The sequence below is a fragment of the Scyliorhinus torazame genome, chromosome 28, assembly GCF_047496885.1.
Source record: "Scyliorhinus torazame isolate Kashiwa2021f chromosome 28, sScyTor2.1, whole genome shotgun sequence".
In the NCBI taxonomy this organism is placed as follows: domain Eukaryota; kingdom Metazoa; phylum Chordata; class Chondrichthyes; order Carcharhiniformes; family Scyliorhinidae; genus Scyliorhinus; species Scyliorhinus torazame.
The window spans coordinates 20469764-20494098 of record NC_092734.1 but is presented as its reverse complement, the minus strand read 5'-3'; the positions used below and the strand labels follow the sequence as shown (position 1 = coordinate 20494098).

Sequence of the window (24335 nt, the reverse complement as noted above, 5' to 3'; positions counted from 1 at the left end):
CTTTGACGTCTCTGCTGACTGAAATTTCCTCCCCCCCCACCCCCCCCAAGATATTCTTTATTCATAGCATTTATAAAAGTACCTTACATAAGAGTTCAAAGGGCAATACAGATCAGTTTCTTTCTATACAGGACCATGCGATGCCTCACTACACTTGCCAATACAATTTATATTTACAATGGACATTTACATTTCATGTCAAACATTCTCTGGTGCATACAACCTGAGGGGTTTAACATGGTTTACAATGGTGGGAGGGCCTTATACAGTGACTTTTCCCCATGAACATTTGTAGCAGCTGCCCCTAAGCTTTAGTGCATCCCTTAGACGTTGGAATGTGCCAGCCTACAGCACTTGGTCATCAGCAGCTCTTTGCACTGGAGAACCAGCAAGTTTCACGCAAACCAAATAGTGCCTTTCACCGATTTGATGGTCCTCCAGCAGCATTTGATAATTATCTGGGTGTGCATCCCTTGGAACAGTCCATAGACCAGAGTCTCACGTTACAGAGCTGCTTGGGATGAACCGTGACAAAAACCAGCGCATCTCTATCCAGACCTGCATTCCAAAGGCATGATCCGGAAGATTTTAAACCCTTTTCCCCCCCAAAATATACCACTATTCTTGTTTTAAAATTGTATCCCATAGCAGTCCAAATTGGACTTAACCGAAAGTTCAATTCATTCGATACACCATGTGGCACTCCATCGTCCTTCAATGTAATTTTACCAACATGTGATATTTATCATATACATTCCATGAGAAGGATATTGCCTGAGGAGTTTTACACAGTTTCCCTCGGTATGCTATGGTAGGTGGACTTTATACAATGTCCTTTGATTATAAACTAGGGTTTCAACACAAGGCAGCCAAATAGTGATACTGGAATTCCCTTCCTAATCTCTTCACCTGACTAATTCTCGATCCTCCTTTAAGTTCCTCCGTGTTGACCAAGCTTATGAAGAACAGTTCTAATATTTCTTTGTGTATCAGTACCAGATTGTCTAATAATGCTCCTGTGCCGCACCTTTGGACGTTTTTACTGTTTTAACATTGCTATATAAATGCAAGTTGTTGTTGAGTGTTGGTTCTCTATTAATGTACTTGTGTATTCATACCAGTCAAACAATCATTTAAAAAATAATTTAGTAATCCCTAACTCAAGTTGCTGTTCCCTCGCAAACTCCAGGAATGGCCTACTCCTCTTTCTATGTATCTCACCTCCTTTCCCAAACATTGGTTCTCAACTTCCGAGGAGAAAATGTGATGTGCGGTGTTGACAATAATCTCACTCACAGATATCTCCATGGTTGCTATTAGTAATGTTGCTCAATCAACACCACACTTGGCACATTGCAGTAATGTGGGTCAACCTCACCTCCAAGCAATTTAGCTAAAGTTAGTAAATTCACTTCTGACAGAAGTGTGAGTGCAAATGACATTCAAGACTGAGACTGGAACTCCATTACCAATTGTATACTTCAAAACACAATTAAATAAGTGCTATCAGAATAGGAATCTGATTAAGTCCTGAGCTAAACACATTGAAATATCACTTCAATCTGATTAAATATTATTCCAGAAATTAATAATCTTGCTGAGATGACTGTGGAAAGGCAACTTTGACATGTAACACAGCAGGAATTGTTCAAAAAGCTACCTTATGTGGCACCTTAATGTAAAGAAAATAATTCTAAAATCTTGTGTCAATTTAGAAAACTACAGAAAGTTGGCAATTTGAGAGTCGCCTTTATTATAAATCCATGGCTTCTGAAAATCTGTGACATGATTTTGTGATCCAGGTTGTAGATACAGCAATGATTATAATAGTAATGATATTTATTATTGTCAATAGTAGGCTTACATTAACACTGCAATGAAGTGAAAATCTTATTAATATTAAGCGATATAGAATTGGTACTAGAACAGAAAATACTGGACAACCTCAGCAGGTCTGACAGCATCTGTGGAGTTGGAAGGGAGCTAACTTTTTGAGTCTGGTTGACTCTTTGTCTTTGATATAGAATTTTTCACAAAGAGTCACCCAGACTTGAAACATTCCCTCCTTTCTTCCTCCACAGGCAATCCAAATATTTCCACATACTTCTCTCCCCAGTCCAAGTCTACACTCTCCTCTCTCCAGTGCTACTCTGGCACTCTCCATTTGCAGTGCTAGTCTTGCACTCGCCTCCCTCCAGTGCTACTCTTACTCTCCTCTCCAGTGCAGGTCTTGCCTTCTCCTCTCCTGCTAGTCTTTTACACTCCTCCATCCAGTGCTGGCCTTGGAAACATTGTGCTGTCCAGTGCTGGTATTCCACTCCACTTCAAAAATGTTAAAAATCCAATATTACTTTGAATCACTGTCCTCATTGGCAAGTCATTTTGCTTGAAGTGAAGGGTTTTCATTCCTTTCTGAGGATGAAACAAAATAATTTAATTCTTGGTTTTCTTGTCCCTGCTGGTATTTGTACAGCAAAGCACTAGCACATGAAACAACATACATTAAAATCAAACGTTATGGTCTCTCTGAAGTGATAAGGTTACTTCCCACAGAACCGGAAATTTAATTTTAATCCAGTTTAGTGCTGCTTTGTGAATTATGCATGAAACAATTGAGGGGTGAGAGAGGAGTTTAAAAATGTTTTATCTTTGAACTGGAAATCAGTATGGCCCTCCAGCAAGTGGTATATCACAAGGATGTTGATTCAAACTTAGCTAACATTATAAGCTTATTATAATCCTATAGTTAGATTCATGTCTTATATTGGAAAGAGGTCAGCAAAAGCATAAGAGTTTGAGAGAAGGAAACGGGAGGTGTTACAATCCCCAGGGAAACTGATCACTTAAAAAAATGTATTTAAAAGAACTGCACTGTGGTGATCTCTATATGTGCATGTACACAAGGGGTTAATGTGTAATCAGTAGCACCACATGATCACTAGAGGGCCGGACCAACAGGGGTATAAAAGGCAGCCACATTGAGTCTCTCTCTCTCTCTCTCTCTTGGGTGCACTGGGATCATAGCAACAGCAGACTAGTTTAGATGGCCAGTGGAGTTACGTATAGTGACCATAGTTAGATCTTGTTAACCTTATCATTAGTATCAAAGTTAAAGTAAAGAACTCATGTAAATATTGTTGTAGTTACTCAATAAACCTTTTGTTACTACTGGAAGGGTTCGAATCTTCTTCATTGGGATTCAGAATACCTCATCACTAACCAAGGTTTGAGTAGCACATGTTACCTACCAGACAGGTAACAAAACATGCACAACAAGATTTCAAGTTTGAAGACTTTTAACAAGCAAACTAAAAGCAACATTGACTCGACATTACTTAATAGTGTTGGGAAAACAATGGTAGATTAAAGGATTTGTATAGGTAAACATTAGAAATAAGGTATCGTTTTAAGTGGGTTTAATTTAACGTTTCTGTGCCTGGAAGGGTACATCCTATAGTTAGATTCATGTTGGACAAAGTGTTTGTATGTATGGGGGTTGGTTAAGTTCCAACTGTGTTTCTCTTCCCCTTAGAGAAGGCTTCAGCGTGAAGAATAAATAAAAGTCATAAGCTTGTGGGGGTCGCTTAGCAACTGGAGGCCACTGTAAGGATCAAAAAAGCTTCTAAGTTTTAGTTTAGCAGTCGGAGACAGGATCTTGGGGAGTAAACATCTCTCAATTCTGCCAGTGGGGAGACTGGACAGGAGAGAAGCTGCAAAGAGGCAGGCTTTTGTTATTTGTTCTTTTGTTCTTTGTTCTTTGCTTCCTAAAGTACAAGTTACAGTCCAGATAACCAAGGAATTGGGACAGAAAGCTTCAGGTGTCTTCAACATTCTAAGAGAACAGAGACCAAGATATTGTTCAGAAGAATTCAAGGAAGAGGAATCAAAGTGTTCTGAGTTAAAGAGACAATTGTAGGAACGAGATTTAAAGTGGGACAGCAGACTAGCAGACTTCAGTGGTAGATAAAATGTTTGATGTTGTTTTAATACAGTCTGGGAATTGAAAATTAAAGCAATTTTGAGCAGTTTACACAGGGATTGGTATGAAATCCTGGACTTGATTTTCTGTTAAAAGTGGAGCGGAAGCTTTGTTTAAAAGTGTCATTTGGGAAAACTGGTCTGGATTTCAGAATGCAAACCGTTAAGGGAAAGCATAATTATGAGACAAAATTTTAAAGTGTGATTTTGGGAGTAGAGTTTGGAAAGTCTCCCATGACAATCATCTGAGGGGATTCTGAGGAGACATCCACAAACATGCACTTGGGGTTCAGAGTGGAGAGTGTATTTGCCCACAGTCATCTTGTATGCTTAAAAGGGACTTGGTGTGTTAATGAGACCATTGTAGCTCAAGATGTACTTTGTAATCCATGTTAATCCTAAAACCGTGTGTATACTTGTTAAACTAAGGATGGAGTAAAGGTGTTTGTATAATCCAAATTTTCATGTAAAATTTTCTTATAACTAATTAACGGTCCTATGATGCTTATTCCCCATTTTATTTTAAAAAAGTAAAAGTTACGGTCTTCTGAGCCAGGGTCCCAATCTGGGATCTTCCTGTCCAGTTATACCGCCATCTGGGATAGAAACAGCAGGCAACTAATACTTGAAACTATAAAAAAGATGACCCTTATTAATGTTTCAACTCAACCGATAACCTTGTGCCACATTTTCACCCATTCTGGTGATTTCTCCTCCCAGCTTCACCAGAACAATTCTTCAGACTCCTTAAATGGCCATGAGATGCATCTCTTTGGCCAGAGACTGCTGTCCCTCATTTTCTGCTTGGTAGCTTGCGAGGATATTCAGCCTTCTCCTCTCTGCTGACCACACCACCTGCAGCCTATGAGACCCACACACCTCTACTATCCAAAAACTCGGAGACCAAAAGTCTGTTCACAGTCAGCCTAGCTGCTCTTGCCTTTGTTGCAAGGAATTAAATGCGGCAAGTATATTTTAATAAAAGTCTATTCATTCGTGGGATGTGGGCCTCACTGGCTGAGCTAACATTTATTGCCCAACCCTAATTGCGCCTGAACTGAGTGGCTTGCTAGGCCATTTGAGAGTGAATTTAAGAGTTAACCACATTACTATTGGTCTGAAATCACATGTAGGCCAGGCCAGGTAAGGGTGATAGATTTCCTTCCCTAAAGGACACCAGTGAACCAGATAGGTTTTTACAACATTTGGCAATGGATTGATGGTCATCATTAAACTTTTAATTCCAGATTTTTATTACATTGAATTTAAATTTCACCATCTGCCATGGTGGGATTCAAACCCAGGTCCGCAGAGCATTACCCTGGATCTCTGGATTACTAGCCTTCTGATAAATAACCTTTAACCTGATCCACCCTGTCCCCATGGTAACCAACCCACATTGCTGTCAGACCGAGCTCAGCAAATCACATGACTCTTCATTCCTCCATTTTGCCTTGAAATAATGAGACAATCCAAAATGATAAATTTATAAAACCTCACATTTATAACAGAGGTCAAGAGCTGGAAGAACGCTTACTTATATTATAGCCTAAGCTAAGGTTAAAAGCATTGTGATCTGGATCAAGTGGAGGTGATTGGGTAGATTCCTAAAATCTTGTGATGTTGGTTAACCAATTCAGGATTTGTCATCTGCCTTTGTTTGAATATGCAATCTATGATACTGTTTAACCTTGTTACCTCTGCCACTTTCAGGCTTTATATGGTATAACTTTTTTCCATGCAGGCCTCCAGTGACTTTGGTTCTAATTTATCAGACGTTCAGCAATACACCCCACTACCTCAAGGGAGTCGGGATGGGACTCATCACAAAGGTAACAATAGATATGGCAAAACTTGAGGTAATCATTAAGTGCCTTTCAAAGATGGAGTCTGAAGACGAACTGTTAACTTGATACAAGAGGAGAATGACTTACTTAAAATAAAGACAACATAGTTTTCTTTGCTATAAAAGTATTCGTAATTTTCTCAGTTACTAATATTGCCGTTCTTTTCTAGCCATGTATTTCTGCAGCTGTTACATTTGTAGATGTATTGCTTTGACTGGCTTGGAGTAATCTATGCATCAATTCTGTTATTAGTTTTAATTGGCAATGACCTTTTATTGTCTATAGCTAATTTGTCATGATTAATTTTGATGTAAACAGTCTCACTGTGAAGAGTATAATGTAGTCATTAACACTGAAATACTTGACTAATAGCTATGTTTTCGGTGTCGTAAAGGTGTGTGACTTTCTTTTAAATTGAGATTATTTATCAATTGTAATTGAGATTGTATAGGATGCTTTTCTCTGCAATAGTTATCGTGAATAATGGATGTCCTGAAGATTTATACAGTTCTGTTTGTGTTCAAATACATTAATTACCAAGGCTGCTCCAGATCGTGTTACCACTGCCCCATCTTAAACATGTTGACGGCTTTATATCTTTAATCTTATATGCTTTATTTTAGCAATCTTGGAGCTAAAACTATTGAATTGGGCAATGTTGACTCACTAATCAATAACTACAGGGCAGAAATTTTACGCAGCCCCCCAGGCAGGTTCTGAGGTGGGGAAGGAGCATAAAACTGCATGGATGGGGATCCTGACACAGATACAATTTCACAGTGGGGTGAGTAGGGCCTCGGGCGGGAAACCCTCCCTTTCCCCTATCAAAGCCCTTAAGTAGCCATTTTATGGTCAGCTAAGTGCCTTTTCCCACCCAACCTCAAAAAAGGGTGGACAGGAGTCCTACTGATGAACTATCAATTACCACAAAGACGAGAGTAGTGGAATAATCAAATCTTTATTGAGCAAAGATGTTGTGCCTCCTGTAGCTGGAACCAGAATGGCTGCAGCACCGGTGAGCACACACATTTATACGCCGCCTACTGGGCAGAGCCAGCAGGCAGAGATTTACCCATGTACCTCTACTATACGGGCAGTGCCGTAATACATGTAATACAACTAGTGGTGACTACCACATTCACCCCCTGTTTAAAAAAAAGAGTCCGGCGGGTGTGGTGGAAAACATTACACGTTAGGTCTGTCGGGGGCCTTGACCCTCCTCTGCGATCGCCTCAGTCCTGGTGGTGATGTGGCCACCGACTTGGTCACCTGCGACTCCGGGAGCGTGTTCTCCTCGTCTTCGTCACCTCTGAGTGGAACCAGTGGGAGAACGGATCCTACTGGGGCGGGGGCTGCGGTGAGGTCAGCTGAGGGAGGGTGAGTGGCGCAGGGGTGAATGAGGCAACCGTGGGGGGGGGGGGCGGTGTCAGGCCGGGGGTCGTGGGTCGTGGGTGGGGTTTCAGCGGGTGCCAGGTCCCGAAGGGAGACTGTGTCCTGGCACCCATCGGGGTGTGCCACGTAGGCACGCTGAAAAGGGCGGGAGGCCTTCACCAGGTGCGCTCGATCTGGCCAGTAGAAGTGCGGCTTGCACTCTGCGCAGACCTGGCAGTCTCTGGTGACGGTCCTGACCTCCTCAATGGAGTAGGGCAGGTTGTGGGCCTTGATGAAATGGAAGAACCGGGTAACCCCCGGGTGGCAGAGGTCATAGTGGAGAGCCTGGAGTTGGTCCACTTGTGTGCTGGCACATGTACCGCGGGATAGGGCATCAGGGGGCTCATTGAGCTTCCCCGGGCGATACAAGATCTCATCGTTATAGGTGGAGAGCTCGATCCTCCACCTCAAGATCTTGTTATTTTTGATCTTGCCCCGCTGTGTATTATTAAACATAAAGGCAACCGACCGTTGGCCAGTGAGGAGAGTGAATCTCCTGCCGGCCAGGTAATGCCTCCAATGTCGCACAGCTTCCATAATGGCTTGGGCCTCCTTTTCGACAGAGGAGTGTCGAATTTCAGAGGCATGGAGGGTGCGGGAAAAGAAGGCCACGGGCCTGCCCGCCTGGTTGAGGGTGGCGGCCAGAGCTACGTCCGATGCATTGCTCTCCACCTAGAAGGGGAGGAACTCGTCGACCGTGTGCATCGTGGCCTTGGCGATGTCTGCCTTGATACGGTTGAAGGCCTGGCGGGCCTCAGCCGTCAGGGGAAAAAACTGTGGACTGAATGAGTGGGCGGGCCTTGTCTGCATAATTAGGGACCCACTGGGCATAGTAGGAGAAAAACCCCAGGCATCGTTTCAGGGCCTTGGGGGAGTGGGAGTTCCATGAAGGGGCGCATGCGGTTGGGGTCGGGCCCTAGGACTCCATTTTCCATGACATAGCCAAGGATAGCTAAGCGGTTGGTACAGAACACGCATTTCTCCTTATTGTATGTGAGATTAAGGAGTTTGGCGATCTGGCGGAATTTTTGGAGGTTTGCGTCGTGGTCCTGCTGTTCGTGGCCGTAGATGGTGATGTTATCCAGGTACGGGAAGGTGGCTCGCAGTCGGTACCGGTCAACCATTCGGTCCATCTCTCGCTGGAAGACCGAGACTCCATTAGTGACGCCGAAAGGAACCCTAAGGAAGTGATAGAGGCAGCCATCTGCTTCAAACGCAGTGTATTGGCGGTCCTCCGGGCGGATGGGGAGCTGGTGGTAGGCGGACTTCAAGTCCACTGTGGAAAAGACTCGACACTGCGCAATCTGATTGACCATGTCAGATATGCGTGGGAGGGGGTACTCGTCGAGCTGCGTGCACTGATTGATGGTCTGACTGTCGTCAATGACCATCCTGTGCTTCTCCCCAATCTTTACTACTACCACTTGAGCTTTCCAGGGGCTGTTGCTGGCCTCAATGACCCCTTCCCGCAGAAGCCATTGGACCACTGACCTGATGAAGGTCCTGTCCTGGGCACTGTACCGTCTGCTCCTAGTGGCGACGGGTTTGCAATCCAGGGTGAGGTTCGCGAACAGGGAAGGTGGATCGACCTTAAGGGTCATGAGGCTGCATACGGAGAGGGGGGTAGGAGTCCGCCGAATTTTCAGGTTTGGCTTTGGAGATGGCACAGAAAGTCCAGGCCGAGTAACATGGCAGCGCAGAGGTGGTGGAGGACGTAGAGCCGGAAGTTGCTGAACTCTACGCCCTGGACGGTGAGGGACGCGATGCAGTACCCCCGGATTTCCACGGAATGTGATCCGGAGGCCAGGGAGATTTTCTGGGTGACGGGGTGTACCGGGAGGGAGCAGCGCCTTACCGTAGTGGGGTGGATGAAGCTCTCTGTGCTTCCGGAGTCAAAAAGGCAGGTCATCTCGTGCCCATCGATCTTCACCGTCGTCGGCGCGGACATGAGGTTGCGGGGCCGGGACTGATCCAGGGTGATAGAGGTGAGTTGCGGCAGGTGCTGGGAGGTCCCGGGCTGGTCAGCGGTGGTGGAGGTAGCGGCAGGCGATGAATGGCCAGACGAGCAGGGGTCCTGAGACGCCGTCCAAAATGGTGCCGAAGATGGCGCCCACAGGGCGCACATGGCGGGCAACATCAAAGATGGCGGCATCCACGGGCCGCACGTGGCTTGCGGTGGAGAAGATGGCGGCGCCCACGGGCCGCACGTGGCTTGTGAAGGGGAAAATGGCGGCGCCCGTGGGTCACACATGGAGAGTGTAGGAACGCCAGACCTGGAAACAGCGGTGACAGACCGGGCCTGGCAAACAGAAACAAAGTGTCCCTTCTTCCCACAGCCGTTGCAGGTCACGCTCTGCGCCGGGCAGCGCTGCCTGGGGTGTTTGTTTTGCCCGCAAAAATAGCACTTGGAGGCCCCCCCCCCCCAGTGTTGGCTGGCTGCCGCGCGGCGCAGGCTTGCAGTAGGCTGGAGTCGGCAGCTGGTGGGGCCCACGAGGGTGCCGCGCGGTCAGGGGCGTAGGACTGGACGTTACAGGAGGCCACTTCTAACAAATTAATCAGCTGCCTAGTTCCCACAAGATCAAGCGTACCCCGTTCCAGTAGCCGCTGGCGGACGTACGCAGACCTCATGCCCGTAACGTAAGCGTCTCGAATTAAAGGTTCGGTGTGCTGGACTGCCAAAACTGCCTGGCAGTCACAGTTCTTACCTAGGATGTGCAGGGCATGCCAGAAATCGTCCACAGACACCCCGGGGAGTTGCATTCTCGTGGCTAGGAGGTGCCTGGCGTATACTTGATTGACTGGTCAAACGTAATGTCCCTTCAGGAGCTCCATCGCTTCGGAGTAAGTGGGCGCATCACGGATGAGAGGAAAAATGTCAGGGCTCACCCGTGAATAGAGGACCTGGAGCTTCTGCGACTCCGAGGATTCCTCAGCGGATGTTCGGAGGTAGCTTTCGAAGCAGGCTAGCCAGTGGTCAAAGGCGGACGTAGCGTTGGCTGCTTGAGGGCTCAGCTGCAGGCGATCAGGCTTGATGCGGAGATCCATCGTTTAAAAAAAAATCTTTGCGCAATAAATTGATGCACTATCAATTACCACAAAGATGAGAGTAGTGGAATAATTGAGGCTTTATTGAGCAAAGATGTTGTGCCTCCTGTAGCTGGAACCAGAATGGGAGCAGCTCCGGTGTGCGCACACATTTATACGCCGCCTACTGGGCGGAGCAAGCAGGCAAGGATTTACCCATGTACCTCTAATATACGGGCAGTGCCGTAATACATGTAATACAACTCGTGGTGATTACCACACCTACCTACTGTCAATCAATGCTCAATTGAGTGAAAATGGCAGTAGGCCTGTCAGAATAGGTGAGGATGGGTTACACGCTGACTCTCAGGAAACAATTTCGGTTTAGATCTACGAATTTCAGCTGTACAATTACACAGCAAAGCCCAGTCTTGGGAACAGATAGTAAAACCTAGGGGAAATGGGAGTTGCAATAATATATTGGTATATCTGGAAGTCAACATAGTTCAAAGGGCATTTGAAACTATTCAATCCCTTTAAAATATCCACATATATTTACTTTCTCGGCTTATTGCAGCCTCTAACTGTTGTCTGAAAAAACCTTTCCCTTCTCCATAGGAAGCTCTGCCCTTTGGCTGACAGTTTGCGGGTACGGTTTAGATGTTGAATACCAGATTTTAGACTGCAGCTGCACCTTTTGACATCATTGATTGCATGAGTCCTGTGAAAAGGTGGGATGTTGCTGGGATTGCGATTGAAATTTCCACAATGCTGGCAGCAGCAGCAACTGGCATGGTCACACAGACTTGTGGGGCAGTTTTTAATGCAAGCAATGTAATTCCTGCCTGCTGGTTGGACAGCTGACAAAAGCTCCATGTTGCCTCCATCGGGGAAGGCCCCGGTATTAGTGGAACTCGTATACATAGATGGTCAGCGACAGGCCTACCCCGGTATTAAGGGTCCTGGGGTTGGGGCAGCACGGTAGCATAGTGGATAGCACAATTGCTTCACAGCTCCAGGGTCCCAAGTTCGATTCCGGCTTGGATCACTGTCTGTGCGGAGTCTGCACATCCTCCCCGTGTGTGCGTGGGTTTCCTCCGGGTGCTCCGGTTTCCTCCCACAGCCCAAAGATGTGCAGGTTAGGTGGATTGGCCATGATAAATTGCCCTTAGTGTCCAAAATTGCCCTTAGTGTTGGATGGGGTTACAGGGTTATGGGGATAGGGTGTAGGTGTTGACCTTGGGTAGGGTGCTCTTTCCAAGAGCCGGTGCAGACTCGATGGGCCGAATGGCCTCCTTCTGCACTGTAAATTCTATGAAATCTATGAAATGTTGCCCATTAAGAGCTGCCAGCCATTCGTAAGGCAGTAGCTGTCCATTTCAGGCAACACCAGTGGCAGAGATCTAGGATAGTCAAGGAACCCAGGCCGCAGCTGAGTGAGGACAGATGGGGATTTGGGGGGAGGGCGGGGAGGGGAGTTGGCAACAAGGGGCAGGGGAGGGCTCGCAAGGGGCACCATACCACACACACACCTTCCTGATGCTGGGTACCTAGATATGCACAATTTCCTCTCCAGCCTTCCCACATGTTGACCGCCTTGTCTGCTGCATTCATTGCCCACTTAAGGGCCTCAGTTGGTGGCGAAGCAGGAAGGCCATCAATGAGCCAACCCATTCCAGATTTAATTAGGGAAGTGTCCCCTACCAGCACCCTTCCACCCAATTCGATACACTCCCGCCTCCAAACTCGCCTCAGGGGAGGGCATTAAATTCTGTCCATAGACTCGCAAGGAAGACAATAAAGGAGACGAGGACCAATCCGGTCTTCCAGAACAGCAGATCGTAACTCAACATGACAAAGGAGTTGTGTATCGATAGACTGTCCTCTATCAGCTATTGCAGCAGGAATTGGAGCTAAACACCAGAGCACTCACAGTAAGCACCAGGTACTCACAGTAAACACCAGGGCACTCACTGTAAACACCAGGTACTCACAGTAAACACCAGGGCACACAAAGTAAGCACCAGGGCACTCACGGTAACCACCAGGTACTCAAAGTAAACACCAGGGCAATCGCAGTAAACACCAGGGCAATCGCAGTAAACACCAGGCCACTCACAGTAAGCAGCAGGTACTCACAGTAAACACCAGGGCCTCACAGTAAACACCAGGGCACTGACTGTAAACACCAGGGTGCTCGCAGTAAACACCAGGGCACTCACAGTAAACACCAGGTACTCACAGTAAACACCAGGGCACTCGCAGTAAACACCAGGTACTCACAGTAATCACCAGGGCGCTCGCAGTAAACACCAGGGCACTCGCAGTAAACACCAAGGCACAGACTGTAAACACCAGGGCACTCAGAGTAAGCACCAGGGCACTCACAGTAAACACCAGGGCACTGACTGTAAACACCAGGGTGCTCGCAGTAAGCACCAGGTACTCACAGTAAACACCAGGGCACTGACTGTAAACACCAGGGCACCCGCAGTAATCACTAGGGCACTCAGTAATCACCAGGGCACCCACAGTAAACACTAGGGCACACGGTAATCACCAGGGCCTCACAGTAAACACCAGGGCCACACAGTAAACACCAGGGCAATCGCAGTAAACACCAGGCCACTCACAGTAAACAGCAGGGCACTCACAGTAAACACCAGGGCAATCACAGTAAACACCAGGGCCTCACAATAAACACAAGGGCACTCACAGTAAACACCAGGGCACTCACACTAAACACCAGGCCACTCACAGTAAACACCAGGGCAATCACAGTACACATCCAGGTACTCATCGTAAACACCAGGCCACTCACAGTAAACACCAGGGCACACACAGTAAACACCAGGGCAATCACAGTACACATCCAGGTACTCATCGTAAACACCAGGCCACTCACAGTAAACACCAGGGCACTCAGAGTAAGCACCAGGGCACTCACAGTAAACACCAGGGCACTGACTGTAAACACCAGGGTGCTCGCAGTAAGCACCAGGTACTCACAGTAAACACCAGGGCACTGACTGTAAACACCAGGGCACCCGCAGTAATCACTAGGGCACTCAGTAATCACCAGGGCACCCACAGTAAACACTAGGGCACACGGTAATCACCAGGGCCTCACAGTAAACACCAGGGCCACACAGTAAACACCAGGGCAATCGCAGTAAACACCAGGCCACTCACAGTAAACAGCAGGGCACTCACAGTAAACACCAGGGCAATCACAGTAAACACCAGGGCCTCACAATAAACACAAGGGCACTCACAGTAAACACCAGGGCACTCACACTAAACACCAGGCCACTCACAGTAAACACCAGGGCAATCACAGTACACATCCAGGTACTCATCGTAAACACCAGGCCACTCACAGTAAACACCAGGGCACACACAGTAAACACCAGGGCAATCACAGTACACATCCAGGTACTCATCGTAAACACCAGGCCACTCACAGTAAACACCAGGGCACACACAGTAAGCACCAGGGCACTCGCAGTAAACACTAGGCACTCTCAATCAACACCAGATACTCACAGGAAACACCAGGTACTCACAGTAAACACCAGGGCCTCACAGTAAACACAAGGACACACACAGTAAACACCAGGGCCTCACAGTAAACACAAGGACACTCACAGTAAACACCAGGGCACTCGCAATAAAAACCAGGCCACTCACAGTAAACACCAGGGCACTCACAGTAAACACTAGGTAGTCACAGTAAACACTAGGGCCTCACAGTAAACCCCAGGGCCTCACAGTAAACCCCAGGGACTCACAGTAAACACCGGGGCCTCACAGTAAACACCAGGTACTCACAGAAAACACCAGGGCCTCACAGTAAATACTAGTGCACTCGCAGTGAACACCAGGGCACACAGTAAACACCAGGGCCTCACAGTAAACACCAGGGCACTCGCAGTAAACACCAGGGCACTCACAGTAAACACCAGGGCACTCACAGTAAACACCAGGGCACACACAGTAAGCACAAGGGCACTCGTAGTAAACACTAGGCACTCACAATAAACACCAGATACTCACAGTAAACACCAAGCCACTCACAGTAAGCACCAGGGCACTCACAGTAAACACCAGGGCACTCACAGTAAACAGCAGGGCACTCACAGTAAACACTAGGGCACTCACAGTAAACACCAGGGCACTCGCAGTAAACACCAGGGCACTCACAGTAAACACCAGGGCACTCACAGTAAACACCAGGGCACACACAGTAAACACCAGGGCACACAGGAAACACCAGGGCACTCACAGTAAACACCAGGGCAGTCACAATAAACACCAGGGAACTCGCAATAAACAATCGGTACTCACAGTAAACACCAGGTACTCACAGTAAACACCAGGTACTCACAGTAAACACCAGGGCACTCGCAGTAAACACCAGGTACTCCCAGTAAACACCAGAGCCTCACAGTAAACACCAGGTACTCACAGAAAACTGCAGGGCCTCACAGTAAATGCCAGGTACTTACAGTTAACCCCAGGTACTCACAGTAAACACCAGGGCCTCACAATAAACACCAGGGCACTCTCAGTAAACACCAGGGCACACAGTAAACACCAGGCACTCACAGTAAACACAAGGGGCTCACAGTAAACACTAGTGATGCGACCATCAATTCACACGAGACGGAGAGTTGAAGTGAACAGTGGTTTTAATCAGCTAGATCTGTGCGTGTCTGCGACTGCTCTGTACCTAGTGCCGCCTACAGGCTGTAGCTATATACCTCCCCCGAGGGGGCGGAGCCCACAAGGGCATCAGCATAATACAATACAATGTAATGCAATTACAGTGGTGAATGGTAGCAATAATACATTCACCACATTCACCCCTGTTAAAAATTGAAGTCCAGCGGGGGTGAAGTGGGCTCACAGATCGAGTCTGTCCGGCACCTTGATCGTTAGCTGCGATCGCCTGAGCTCTGGTTTCACTGCGGGCACGGGTGTTGAACTCGTCGTTGCGAGCACGGGTGTTGAACTCATCGTTGCGGGCACATGTGTTGGGCTCGTTGACCCCGGGAGCTTCTCTTCTGGAGCATCATCACTGTAGGTTGGCGATGGGGTGAGGGGGGTTGTATGCCATGTAGAGGTGGGGGCGGTGTTCGGTGTAGGGTGGGGGGGTAGGCGATGGTCGCAGGGAAACCGACGTGTGCCAGATTCCGGAGGGAGACTGTATCTTGTCGGCCGTCGTGGTGCGCTGAAGATGTTTGCATGAAGGTGCTGGACCCTCTCGACCAGGGGGTCGGACTTATGGCTCCTCACGTGTTTTCGGAGGAGGCCAGGCCCCGGTGTTGTCAGCCAGGAAGGAAGCGAGACCCCGGAGGTGGATTTCCTGGGGAAAACAAATTGGCGGTCATGAGGGGTCTCGTTTGTGGCTGTGCAGAGGAGCGACCTAATGGAATGGAGCGCGTCGGGGAGGACCTCCTGCCAGCAGGAAACTGGGAGACTCCTAGACCGTAGGGCCAGAAGGACGGCCTTCCATACCGTCGCGTTCTCACTCTCCATCTGTCCGTTTCCCCGGGATTGTAGCTCGTAGTCCTGCTCGAGGCAATGCCCTTACCGAGCAGGTACTGACGCAGCTCATCGCTCATAAACGAGGAGCCCCGGTCATTGTGGACGTAAGTGGGGAAACCGAACAGGGTGAAGATACTATGCAGGGCCTTAATGACAGTGGCCGAGGTCATGTCGGGGCATGGTATGGCAAAGGGGAAACTGGAATACTCGTCAACGTTAAGAAAATATGCGTTGCGGTCAGTGGAGGGTTAGGGCCCTTTGAAATCGATGCTGAGGCGCTCAAAGGACCGGGATGCCTTCACCAGGTGGGCCTTGTCTGGACGATAGAAGTGCGGCTTGTCGCCACCTGGGTTGGCCAAGTCCCGATTTAAAATGGAGAACAGCAAAGGCTGAAGGGAAATTCAGCCAACACAGGCAGAAACTAGCAGTTGCAAGTTACTGTGTATTAAACTCTGCAAAAGCCCAGACAGCATCGATACAAGCAGCTATCTACATACTAATGTTCGATCCCCCGGAACAATCGAAACATTTGGGATCAACAAAGCTAAGCCAGACTCCCCGGCGCCAGCAGGAGCCAACACAAAAGAGGTTAACGGACACCTCAAGACCACCCATCGATCAGGGAACCGCTCCAGTATTGGAGAAATCGAACCAAGCGATTGGAACAAAGTCCAATCACTTGGAACCAGGTACAGGGTCCGCCCCGAAAGGCGGGAAGCCCCTGGGGACTATAAAGTTCAGCCCCCAAGTTCAAATCGTTCTTCTTGACCGGCTCACTCAGCAACGGACCGGTGCAGCTGCCGCCGATATCCAGTAAGTCTTAAGTCAACGCTCGCTACGAGATAGGTGCTCATAGCTACCAATCCGTACCAACTTCGAATCCCGCAGACTCAGAACCCGAACGAAAGGCCATTTGTTCCCCTGACCTGGTGGGCCAGTCCGAAGCTAAGTTGTAGAAGTAGCTTAGAAGTAGAATTTGTGCATGAGCAGCGATTACTATGTAGAATAAATGTGCTTTGATTTGAATCTTACTAATCGGTGTATTGAGTTATTGATCATTACTTGAACTTGAACCTCATGGCGGTATCATAAAGATACCTGGCGACTCGAGAGCAAAGGTTATAAAACAGAGCCAATTGAACCAACCAAAAGTTAGCAACAGGCTTACACTCCGCGCAGACTTGGCAGTCCCTGGCCATGGCCCTGACCTCCTCGGTGGAGTAGGGCAGGTTGCGGGCCTTGATGAAGTGGAGAAGCCGGGTGACCCCGGGTGACAGAGGTAATTGTGGATGGCCCTGAGTCGGTCATCTTGTGCACTAGCGCATGTGCCGCGGGACAGGGCACGGGGGGCTTGTTGAGCTTCCCGGGACGATACACAATACTGTAATTATAGGTGGAGTGGTCGATCCTCCACCTCAAGATTTTATCATTCTGATCTTGCCCTGCTGTGTATTGTTGAACATAAAGGCTACCGACCGTTGGTCGGTGACGAGGGTGAACCCCCTACCAGCCAGGTAGTGACTCCAATGCCGCACAGCTTGCACAATGGCTTGAGCTTTTTCAACTGAGGAGTGTCGAATCTCGGAGGTGTTGAGGGTACGGGAAAAAAAGGCTACGGGCCTGCCTGCCTGGTTAAGGGTAGTGGCCGTGACAACATCTGACACGTCGCTCTCCACCTGGAAGGGGATGGACTCATCCACCGCGTGCATCGCGGCTTTGGTAATATCTGCCTTGATGTGGCTGAAGGCCAGGCGGGCCTCAGTCATCGGGGGAAGGTGATGGCTTTGATAAGTGGGTGGGCTTTGTCCGCATAGTTGGGGACCCACTGGGCATAATATGAAAAGAACCCGAGGCATCTTTTCAGGGCTTTGGGGCAGTAGGGGAGAGGGAGTTGCAATAGCAGTCGGGGTCGGGGCCTAGGACTCCGTTTTCCACGACATAGCTGAGGATGGCCAGTCGGGTTGTGCGGAAAATGCATTTCTCCTTGTTATAGGTGAGATTGAGGGCTTGGGCAGTTTGGAGAAACTTCTGAAGGTTGCGTCGTGGTCCTGCTGATCATGGCCGCAGATGGTGACGTAGTCCAAGTACGGAAATGTGGCCCGCAGCCCATATTGGTCTACCATTCGGTCCATCGTTCTTTGGAAGACGGAGACCCTGTTGGTGACGCCGAAGGGGACCCGGAGGAAGTGAAAGAGGCAGCCGTCTGCCTCAAAGGCCGTGTAGTGGCGGTCTTCCAGGCGGATTGGAAGCTGGTGGTATGCGGACTTCAGATCTACCGTGGAGAACACCTGGTTGTGTGCAATCTTATTCACCATGTCTGCTATCCGGGGAAGGGGGTACGCATCGAGTTGCTTGTACTGGTTTGTGGTTTGGCTGTAGTCTACAACCATCCGGTTCTTTTCCCCGGTCCTGATGACCACCACTTGGGCTCTCCAGGGGCTATTACTGGCCTCGATGGCCCTCTCTCTCAAGAGCCACTGGACCTCTGACTTGATAAAAGTCCTGTCCTGGGCACTGTACCGCCTGCTCCTGGTGGCGACGGGTTTACAGTCGGCAGTGAGGTTCGCGAAGAGCGGGGGAGGGGTGACCTTCAGGGTCGTGAGGCTACATACGGTGAGAGGGGGTAGGGGCCCGCCGAACTTCAGGGTCAGGCTCCTGAGGTTGCACTGGCAGTCCAGCCCTAATAGGAGAGGAGCGCAGAGGTCGGGGAGGACATATAGTTTAAAATTGGCATACTCGGCGCCCTGTATCACGAGGTTCGCAGCAAAGTACCCCCGGATCTGCACTGAATGTGATCCGGAAGCGAGGGAGATTGTTTGAAATGCGGGGGAAATTTGGAGAGAACAGCGCCTTACCGTGTCTGAATGTACGAAGCTCTCCGTGCTCCCAGAGTCAAACAGGCAGGGCGTTTCGTGCCCATTGACCCGGACAGTCATCATCGAGTTCCTGAAGTGCTTGGGTCGTGACGGGTCGAGGGTGACAGTGCCGAGCTGCGGGTAGCTGGTGTGGTCGGTGGCGGTGGGGCGGTCCCAAGATGGCGGCCCCCATCAGTCGCATGTGTAGGGCGGCGTTGGAGATGGCGGCCAAGGTGGCGGCCCCCATGAATCGCACGTGTCGGGTAGGGTTAAAGATGGCTGCCCCCACGGACAGCACGAGGCCGATGACGCGTTCGAAGGGGGTGGTACCGGCAGGCATGCAGCGACACTGCGGGGTCTGCGGGCCTGTGAGTCTGAAAGTCGGGCCTGAGATTCAGGAGCTTTGGATCTGGCCAGGCAGACTTTGGCAAAGTGTCCTTTCTTGCCGCAGTCGCTTCAGGTCGCGTTCCGAGCCGGGCAATGCTGCCTGAGGTGCTAGTTCTGACCGCAGAAATAGCAGGGCAGCCCCCCCAGGTTGGGCGGGCAGCCGCGCGGCACAGGCCTGGGACACACTTTGATCGGGTGTCCACGAGGGGATCGCGTGGTCGGAGGAGAAAGCATTGAGGCTCTGAAACGCTACTTCTAAGGAGGTGGATAGTTTTACTGTCTCTTCTCGGTCGAGGGCGCCCATTTCGAGCAAGCGCTGTCTGACGTAGTTGAACCGGACTCCAGCCACATAGGTGTCCCGGATGGCGAGTTCCATATGCTGCGAGGCCGTGACGTCCTTGTAGTTACAGTTTCGAGCGAGTACCTTCAGGTCGCATAAGTATTCCTCCAGCGATTCCCCGGGGCATTGACGAGTGGTGCGGAGATGCCGTGCGAACACTTCGTTCACTGGCCTCACGTACTGCCTTTTCAGGATTGCGACCGCGTCTGCGTACGTGGTCGCTTCCTTGATCTGCTCGGAGATTCTGTGGCTCACCCGGGCATGGAGGAGACTCCGTTTCTGTTCCTCGGTGACGGTGGGCGAGGAGGAGGGGGCGGTGAGGTAGGCCTCAAAACAGCGGAGCCAGTGCGAAAAAATTCCTTTGGCTTCAGCTGCCTGTGGGTCGAGTTCCAGTCGATCAGATTTGAGGGCTGCTTCCATAGCAATATTGTAGCTGATTAAATTGATGCGACCATCAATTCACACGAGACGGAGAGTTGAAGTGAACAGTGGTTTTAATCAGCAAGAAATGTGCCTGCCTGTGACTGCTCTGTACTGAGTGCCACCTACAGGCTGCAGCTCTATATACCTCCCCGAGGGAGCGGAGCCACAGGCGAAGCTCACAAGGGCATCACCAGGGTACTCTCAGTAAACACCAGGTAGTCACAATAAACACCAGGGCACTCAGTAAACACCAGGGCACTCACACTAAACACCAGGGCACTCACTAAACACCAGGGCAGTCACAATAAACAACAGGGCACACACCTGTTCCTGCAGCTCTGAGAGTTCACTCCTTGAATGTGCAACTGATCTATGGATACAAGTAGAAAAATATTACACATCAGTGTCCAGTTTCCTGGCAGTCATTATGACGCCCTCACACTAGACCAGCCCTCAAATTCCCCATTGCCTTCCCCCAGCGCCCCATCTTTAATCTAAGCTGGAGAGGTATGGCTGAATCCTTGGCGACATGTTGTATCTCCACAATATCTGGCTCATAATTCCCATCAGGTACCCAGGTTCAGATAGTTGGTGCCGATTCTATGAGTGCCAGCCATTCAGCATGTTGTCAGCATCCGAGAATGACCTAGCAATTGGTGCATTTGGCCTTGAACAGGTCTTGTAGGTCTTTCGTTTGCTGCATGCTAGATAACTATGCCATTTAGAAGGCCTAAGCCTTGAAGCTGCCACATAAGTGAGAGGTTCAAGAACAAGAAGAGGGAGTTGACTGCAAAGACCAGACCAAGCTTTACTCTCAGTTGACAGAGCTGTAAGGCAGCAAACGTGGAAATGAGCTTGGGCACCTGGATAGGAGCGAAGGGAACACCCACAGGGTTTCCAAGGCAGATCATGCTCTTCTAAGCATACCCTCCACATGGTGCACATAACCAATGGTTCCATTATTTTACTGACTCCTTGTAATACTCTCCAATACTACTACCTCTTGGGTCTTCCTTTTACAAATCTAAGAATATGAAGTTGAACATCAGTGTAAAAAAAGGTCTAATCCATCAGTCCATGCTCATTTCCCTATTCCAGGGCTCCTACATAATGATTCCCCTGTCTTAGGAACCTTGGAGGTGGAAGGTTGCTGATCATCCACGAAAGGCCCTTGAGATAGCCACAGTAAATAGCTTCAAGCCAACTCTGGCCTTGAGAGATTGCTGCAGAATGTTGCGTTTTGCCTTTGACCAGGGTATTCTGGATGTGCTGACCTTCTGGAACTAATAAAAACAGGCAGTGGATGGTGAAGGATATGATATGCTTGAGAGAGGGCAAACCCTGGGCGCATTATTCCTGTTATTGATGTGTTCTCCAATCTGTGTTTCCTGCTATCAAGTAGCTTGGCCTGATACCTTCCTGCAGCTTTCTGGGTAAAGACGTCTGGTTCTCAACAACCTCCTCCACCAGGACCTTCAGTGCTGCATCTGAAATGGGAGAGGTGCTTTTCATTGACCTGTCTTCTCCTAAATTTTCTTCAAACTGTACGTGCCTATTTAGAGGCTCAAGCTGCCTTTAAATATTATCTTGGACATCCTGCTGCTCGGGTTCCCAGCAGCCAAGATGCAAATCAAAAGTGGACTTAGTGCTGCCATTCATCTGTTCCTGATATTGAGGGCGCTTGACTAAATGCATCTGTAATTGCGCCCTTGTGACTAATTAAGCATGTCAACATAGTGCCACATAGTGGATCTAGAAATGGGTGCAGAAAATATCCACATTTTAATCTCTTGATTTTAGATTTGCTTCAGCAAGTTGCTTTTTGTTTGTGAATGCACTGGCTGAAGATCCAGATTTGGTGCTGTGCCCCATAGGCACTTTGGGAAGAAAGGTAGTTCAGAAATGCTACTGAGTTAGAGACAGGTATTAGTCATCTAAAGCTCTTGTTCACATCACAGTATGAAGAGACACAAGTGCCTGTGACATATGACTTGTAAGTACTTTTTTCCCAGTTGAGTAGTACAGCATTTATTTATAATTTGATTATTTTTAAATAAAAGCACATGTCATATCCTTTTTTCAACGGTTACAAATTGTAGTCACTTGAATGCTTTCTGTTAATCTGTATCCGGAGGACTGCAAATGTATTTTGCTACAGCGTTTTATCATCAGTCATAAAGTAAAATTATTTGCTGTTCAGGTCACCTGAACGTTTTTCTAAATGCTTGATTCCTTTGTTTACAATAAAATTGAATGACAGCATTTGACAAGCATCAATTGTAAATATAATACTACAGAAGGAGATTTAATAATGTTCATGCTGTCTGTTCATTTGATGGGTTCGAGTACAAATATATCATGGCTACAATGGGTTATTTCTCTTAATACTTGTGATGCAATTTAGAGTAGCATGTCACGAGGACCTCAGTTTGGGGGAAAAAAATCTGGTGCATTAGTTGAAGCTTTGATGAAAACAACTACAAATTTGTTGGAAATTGATAGCCCGTTAAACTATTAGACTCAAAATGCTATTTAATATAGCGACTAATACTGGGAGAGAGTAGCTATTCCTTTGTGTCATTGACGTTTCTATTGCAACACGTCTTTTGTTGTCCTCACTTTTCATGCCACATGACAAAAAACGACCGCTGTTGTTTTCGGAAGAGTGCTATGGTGGAAATGGTGGACACTGGCAGACGTCAGTGAACCGTAATCAAATACCAAAATAGACCAGTGTATAAAACAAGAAACTTGCTGGAGCATATTACCGTGCGACAATAGAATTTTGGGATTCTTATCACTTCATAAATGGCTTGAGATATGCTTTTACAATTTACGCCACAAAAGTCCTGAGATTGAATGACAGGATTTTAGAACATTCTACTACTGCTGTTAGTTTATCCGCAGCAACCTAATAAAGCTCACACAATGGCATCAAAAGAAGCATTGAAATGAGTAGTGAATCAATTCCTGATTCAGTCGATAAATGGGGATTTGAGGTAGAAAGAAGGTGAGAAATGGTAAGATTCCAGTCCTAAATTCAGACCTGGAGAGTAAAACAAGCTGGATCAACTGAAAACATTCTTCATCAAAATTTCTCATTTAATTAGTTACAGCGCTTGCTTTCTGTTATCAAAGCTTTCTGTTTTAACTAAGATTTTAATAGGACTAATCAATTTAAATCGATTAAAGCTTAGTTTTTGTTTAGAGGAAAAGACATAGGAGTAGAAGTAGGCCATTCAGCCCATCGAGTGTGCTCCACCAATCAATGAGAACATGGCTGATCTGATAGAATCATCAATTCCACTTTCCCGCCTTCTCCCCATAACCCTTGATTCCCTTACTGATTCAAGTCTGTCTATCTCAGTGTTGAGTATACTTAACCACACAGCGTCTACAGCCCTTTGTTGCAAATAATTCCACAGATTCACTATCCTCTGAGAGAGCATAAATTCCTCCTCATCTCTGTTTTAAATAGATGACCTCTTACTCTGAGATGATGCCCTCTGGTCCTGGAGTCTCCCACAAGGGGAAACAACCTCTCAGGATCTACCCTGTCAAGCCCCTTGGAATCCTAGATGTCTCAATAAGATTGCCTTTCATTCTTCTAAACTCCAATGGGTGCAGGCGCAACCTACTCAAGCGCCCCTCATAAGAAAATCCCTCTATTCCCAGAATCAGCCCAGTGGACCTTTTCTGGACTGCCTCCAATGTCAGTATATGTTTCCTTAGATAAGGGACCAAAACTGTTCACAGTATTCCAGATGAGGTCTAACTAGTGCCTTGTATAGTTTTAGCAGGACTTCACTATTTTTATACTCCGTTCCCTTTGAAATAAAGGCCACCATTCCATTTGCCTTTCCTATATCCTGCTGAACGTGCATGCCAGCTGTTTGATTTATGCACGAGGACCCCAAATCACTTGGTGCTGCAGTTTTCTGCCGTCTTACTTAAAATAGTCTAAATGCAAGTTGTATAGGATCAACAAACTAGAAAGCTTTATTCTTTGTTCATATACATCATTTTTGGCAATGGTCCTAGCTTAATGATTGTCAGCTACACTTTTCTACTTGTTTCCATAAGATATCCTAGCCTCACAATGTTTTTAGACTTCTGGGTTGATGCAACCTCTTCCTTACCTATGTGTTGTATCCACCCTGCTTTTCATAAGGTGAAAATAAGCCAATCCAATTCAACCTGGCAAGTGGAATGACTTTACTTGTCAGGCAGGTAGTGAGCTTACCATCCCATAATAAAACAATGGCCTCGGTTTTTCAGAGATCGTGTCAGGATCCCACAGAAGACCAATAAAAGCAGTTTTTTTCAAAAACGATCCCACAGAAGTCCTCTAGCACTGACCTCCCTGCGATTTGCCCAGGAACTTCCAATGAGCAATTCCTCTATGCATCAGGAACCTGCATGAAGTTCAAGCACAAGAGTTCTTAGAGTGTACTCAGCAAAATGTTCTACAGCCGTATATTTCCAGTCTAATGAGAAAGG

The 24335-nt window shown here is 47.9% G+C and overlaps 1 protein-coding gene and 1 long non-coding RNA gene across 2 annotated transcripts in view; one reads left to right on the top strand and one right to left on the bottom strand.

Annotated features, from left to right (window-relative positions):
• lrmda (leucine rich melanocyte differentiation associated) overlaps positions 1 to 24335 on the top strand; it is a 1395917-nt gene that overhangs the window by 1269583 nt on the left and 101999 nt on the right. The window contains exon 6 of the mRNA XM_072491626.1: positions 5723 to 5810. Coding sequence (XP_072347727.1) covers positions 5723 to 5810 — 88 coding nt within the window. The remainder of the gene's footprint in view (positions 1 to 5722; positions 5811 to 24335) is intronic.
• Positions 1730 to 24333, bottom strand: LOC140403571 (uncharacterized). The gene is made up of 2 exons (XR_011938354.1): positions 24195 to 24333; positions 1730 to 2412 (listed from the first exon to the last, which is right to left on the bottom strand). It is a non-coding gene; the product is annotated as an uncharacterized lncRNA (long non-coding RNA).